We start from the raw sequence: 5,000 nt of genomic DNA on the forward strand, positions 1-5,000 counted from the left end.
ACCTGAACCACATGTAATCCCGATATAATTAACACGTCATCGTCCCCAAATTCCTCCAAAATCCTTGGGTGAATGTGGCAGCAAGACGTTCTTCTCCACCATTTGTTTACGTCTGAGCCGCTCTTGCGAACAGCGCCCCGGCCTGCGTCGTTTAGCGAACACCAGCATTTTTTATCTATTTTTGGTGTTATAACTCGTCTAGAAATGGTACTTTTGGGCCATTGAGGGTGTTAGAGCCACTGTTGGTAGATTTCTCTTTTTTTAAGAGGTTAGGTCTTTATTTGAATGGTTTATTCATTTGTTTCTAAATTATTTAGAGAGGTTGTATGGTGATGAAAACACTCCTATCCATGAGAAAAATGTCACATCACCTAAGAATTAACTAATGACGATCTAACATTAACATTCAAAACCTGTATACCCATTATATGCCATTATACCAATATCCCCTTATCAGTACCCATACATATATCCCCTTCGTTATCATCTGTTCGCTAGTTCCTGTTCGTTATGGAAGCAGGACGGTTGTCAAACTCAAGTATTCCATGGCCTTTCTTAAACCTTAAATAAAGGCCTTATCTAAGAGGATGATAGGTGAGGAGAAGTCCAGTGTCTTGTAACCGTATTGTAGTTCTTTACAAGTGGTTATGGTAAAGTAAAGAGAAGTTTAATGGGTATAAGGGAATTAAATTGGTAATTTGGTCTCGGGTCCCATAGGGTTGCATGCTAAAAAGTTACTTTCATGCATGTTTATTTTGGAATTGAAGTTTTAAGGGAAAGCTTGAAAGACACATGATGAAATTTGAGATATAGGTTAAAAGTAGGATTGTTTGAAGATGGGAATAAAAGGTAATGACTGAGATAATGAAACAATTCTATTAAGGATAGGCCTACTGGTGTAAATGACAATCCACTGGAAGTAAAAATGAGGATTAGAGTTATTGTAATATTCAAAATACTTGCGTGTCATAGATAACGACAAAGGTGGTAATTACTTATCAGAATCTGCCTGTGCACACGAGTCATGGTACTTTGGCCTCTGTGTTTTGTGCGCTGACAGAGGCATATAGAATTCCGCTTTGTAAATTACAGAACATTTCTTGTAACGTATGAGAAATCAGTGCAATTCTGAACAAGTACCAAGTATTAGATTCACGGGAGCAATGGCTTGGTTTTACAATATTCCAGAGCCCTACTGTGTATAATGAGCATACTGAAGAAGAGCAGTAAAATGCTTTAGAAGATATTCATATACCTGTCACTGGCTATGCTAAGGAGACGACTCTCAGGTGGTCGAACTTCCACCTGCTTCAGCCTTGGATAAAGTATTTCACCAATTGTGCTACCCTATAGGGACATGATACTGTAGCCACCTGCCTTTTTATTGTTAATCCCATTAGATTTATATTTTGAAACAGATATGATTTTTCTGTTCCCCTGATTTTGTGTTGTTTTTTGATGAACCAGTTAGGATTAACAGTTAGATGGTCCAAGTTTTGGTTACATATTCTATGCTTAGTCTCGCTGCAAAAACTAATGCAAAATTGGCTAGACTTAAGGCCATAGAGTTGTAAATTCTCTTCAGAATAACTTATAATGGAACATCAAAAAACAGATCTTCAAAATTTACACATGTTATTGGTGTTATGCTTATGCTTATGCCTATTTATACCATGTTTCCTCTAGGAACTTGTCTTACCCTCTGTGGCTCGTTGCATTTATGAATGAAGTTCTGGCCCAGATTTTAAAGAAAATTAAGAATATGTTTGTAGCCTTTATTGAGTATGAATTAGTCACATTATTATTAAACTTCTCATTATTTGATCATGCTCTTGTTAAGAGAATAACAAATATGGATTAAGAAGTTCCTGTTTGCCCAAGGAATTGCACCCCCCTTGGAAATTACTGATGCCCTCCAGGTTAAGAACCCCTGCTGAAGACTATTTATATTTAGATTGGTAATTCTTTACAGTACGGATAGACTCAAGTCCCTAACTCCACGTCACAAAATTTATTCAATATTCCAAGTTGCTGTAACTGGGTGTGTCCTTTAAGCATTGCCTAAGGTGAGGGTTGATGGGTGCTTTTTTCCCCAACATACACAGAAAACATTGTCTTCATCTCAGCATGTATAGCAAGATAGAGCTGAAACTTGGGAGCGCCAAGTGGACTTTGAGCAGCGCTTTCCATAATATTTTCCTTTATTTGAGGTGTTACCATTTGTGTCTGCAGTTTATTCCTTGTATTCAAATTTTTGTCCTCTACAAGAATATCAGTGTCAATTTGTCCTAGCTTAGTGCCTCCATACCGTAAAGATTAACCTTTATATTATATGGATGTGTACTCATGTATTCACACCATAATTCAGTAGGCTTAGTTTCAGACTTTCAAACCAATAGTATTATTCAAAGTGATTCTGAGGTATTGTATGTATTTTTGTAAATGTATAATAACTCTCAGTTAGTCCCGCTAAGGCTCTTTCTCATCATTAAGCATCATTAAGATATTCTTGTTATTTTCTAGCCAGTTGCCTGCCATAAAGGATGCAAAACTGGCATGCTTTCAAGTGAGGTCAACCCACCTCTAACTAGTATTTCTGTAAAGTCAGATCAGCCTCTACTGCCAAGTTTATCTTCTTTGCAATAGGTTGGGTTAGCTATTTATACGTATGGTCTAGTTTGCTTTTTGTCGTCCATCCTAAATCCAAGAGGAAGACAGGAGGGAATTCTAAATGTTAGTTGCACCTACAAAGGAAGGATAACTTGGTTAACACACACAAATCAGTCTGACAGATTAAAGGAAGGCCAAGTTTTTAATTGGCTGACCTATCCGGATTCTATTGCTGTGGTATCTGTCAAAGAGAAGTTTTAAGAAACCCCAGGAATATGGATAGTTGTTTTGATATTCATTGGAATTACTTTTTTTCATCTAATAGTTTTTAAAAGATATAATAAGATCTATTTTTTGATCTAATAGTTGTTAAGATATATCAAATAGGATGTGACTGCTTGTGAATAGATATATAATTTTTGGATTTTTGTTTAACTGATTAAATTTTTCTCATATGTCTTTTAAGTTAATTATCACATATTAAATACCATAGAGTAATAATGTTTTAGATTTAGTTTTTTTAAGTGTATGTGTATATATATATATATATATATATATATATATATATATATATATATATATATATATATATGTGTGTGTGTATGTATGTATATTTATATATGTATATTTATATATACTTCAATTTTTTTTTCTAATAATTGCAATGAATATTTTGTCTAATTCTACCCAAACCATTGCAGGATGTCATCCAGTGAACAGCTCCGGTTTCTTCAGTTTTGTGGACCGCAAACATGGCTCTTGGTTTAGATGATTATGGAAGTGTTGAGCTCGACAGAATGTAGACGCTCCCTCTACAGTTTGTAACATATGTGATACAGATCATACAGTTTTTATTAAGTACTTTTGAATGAGCTTTTTATTGCCTTTGTCTGTAAGGTAATTTAAACATATCATAAAATTCCATAATGGCTGCTGTAAGATGTACTTGTACTCCATTGGTATGTACAACATGCCCTTTGGAGTACAAGAACCTGAAACAATTAAAGCAGCATCTTGAAGAGAAGCATAATGCTGATAGAAAACAGATCTCTCTCATTTCAAGAAAACACTTAGAGCTTAAGAGAAGGTGTAGGAAATGTAAACCACAGATGTTTGGAATTTCTCAAAGGAGGTTTTCCAATGTGTATGAGTTTGACAATGATCATAGAGGAAAAGAGATTGATATCTGTAATGAAGGAAGAAGGTGTAAGGATGAAGGTTTAGTTATTGATACAGATGATTCAGATTGTGATGATAATGATTATGATGAAGACATTGATGATGAGTCCAGTATGGATGAGGTACCTTTTGAAATGAAGTGTACTTGTCCAAAGTTAAAGTGTGTCCATTGTTCAGGCATATTTTCTAAGTGTAGAGATTTATGGAATCACATGGATGAGTGTGATCATAGGCATGCATTGTATTTTAAGACTGTGCGTTTAAAGAAGAAAAAGTTAAAATCTTTGTGTCCAGTGTGTTCAGAGGAAAAGGGAAGTATTTTAGAAAGGAGGAACAGTAGGAAACATGGTAAAGTTGGACCAGGTTCTCAGGATAGGAGAAATTTGTTCTCAAACACTGTAGCAAACGATATGGAAAACTTACTTTGTGTTCAAAGTATAGAAAACTGTCAAAGTGTAGAATTATCAGCAATACCAGATGCTAAGATGGGAGAAAGGGTATCTCCCATGGCATTTTTAAAATCTGAAAATGAAGTAGATTATGGTAATCCATCATTGGTAGTCATCACAATATCTGAAGATGAAGCAGGGTTACCAGTAAGTAGAGTGGGGGATTATTCTGAGCTAAGGAAAGACCATACGAATGATGAATCATTCCCTATGTACATTAGCATGCGAAGATGTTTAGAACAGTGCCTCCAGCTTGCTGATTTTGAAAGCAATTGTAAAATTAGGACAGTGAGTATTTATGAAGAGAAAAATAAAGAGAAATTACAAAAGAAAGCTACTCAGTTCACATGTTTTATGTGCTCAAAAAGTTTTGAAGTCTTTTCACAGCTTAAAGACCATCTAGTAGGTGAACATTTTTTGACATTTTGGAGAACTGAGGAAAGTTGTCAGACCTCAAAATTTGTGGAAATATTATCTGATGAGCTAAAGAGTGTTGAGTGCAAGTGTTGCGAATTCATCTGTCAAGAATGCAAGGTCAAGTTTTCCAAACGTTTCCTCTTGTTAAAGCACACTTCTGAAAGTCACTGTAGGATTTTCTCTCCACAGTTGTTGCAGGATGATCAGCAGAGAAAGATTGATGACTTTTGTAACCAGTGCATAATCCTTCAGAAGTTGTGGGTCATTGATTATACATTGTTTATCACAGTTTTGAAGCACATAGAAGAAATTTCTAGTGAACAGTTTACAGACCTCTTGCATTGT

The 5,000-nt window shown here is 35.3% G+C and overlaps 2 protein-coding genes across 2 annotated transcripts in view; one reads left to right on the forward strand and one right to left on the reverse strand.

Annotated features, from left to right (window-relative positions):
• Positions 1 to 114, reverse strand: part of nonC (serine/threonine-protein kinase Smg1) — a 35,583-nt gene extending 35,469 nt beyond the window's left edge. Inside the window, exon 1 of the mRNA XM_070131470.1 lies at positions 3 to 114. The gene's annotated coding sequence lies outside the window, so the exon portion shown is untranslated. The remainder of the gene's footprint in view (positions 1 to 2) is intronic.
• A 382-nt stretch (positions 115 to 496) lies between these two features.
• The window catches only part of LOC113822423 (uncharacterized), a 5,990-nt gene continuing 1,486 nt past the window's right edge, over positions 497 to 5,000 (forward strand). Inside the window, exons 1-2 of the mRNA XM_027374959.2 lie at positions 497 to 594; positions 3,312 to 5,000. The exon at positions 3,312 to 5,000 is cut by the window's right edge and continues 1,486 nt beyond it. Of these exons, the coding sequence (XP_027230760.2) occupies positions 3,537 to 5,000 (1,464 nt within the window). The 5' untranslated portion in view covers positions 497 to 594; positions 3,312 to 3,536. The remainder of the gene's footprint in view (positions 595 to 3,311) is intronic.

This window comes from Penaeus vannamei, chromosome 16, assembly GCF_042767895.1.
Source record: "Penaeus vannamei isolate JL-2024 chromosome 16, ASM4276789v1, whole genome shotgun sequence".
In the NCBI taxonomy this organism is placed as follows: Eukaryota; Metazoa; Arthropoda; class Malacostraca; order Decapoda; family Penaeidae; genus Penaeus; species Penaeus vannamei.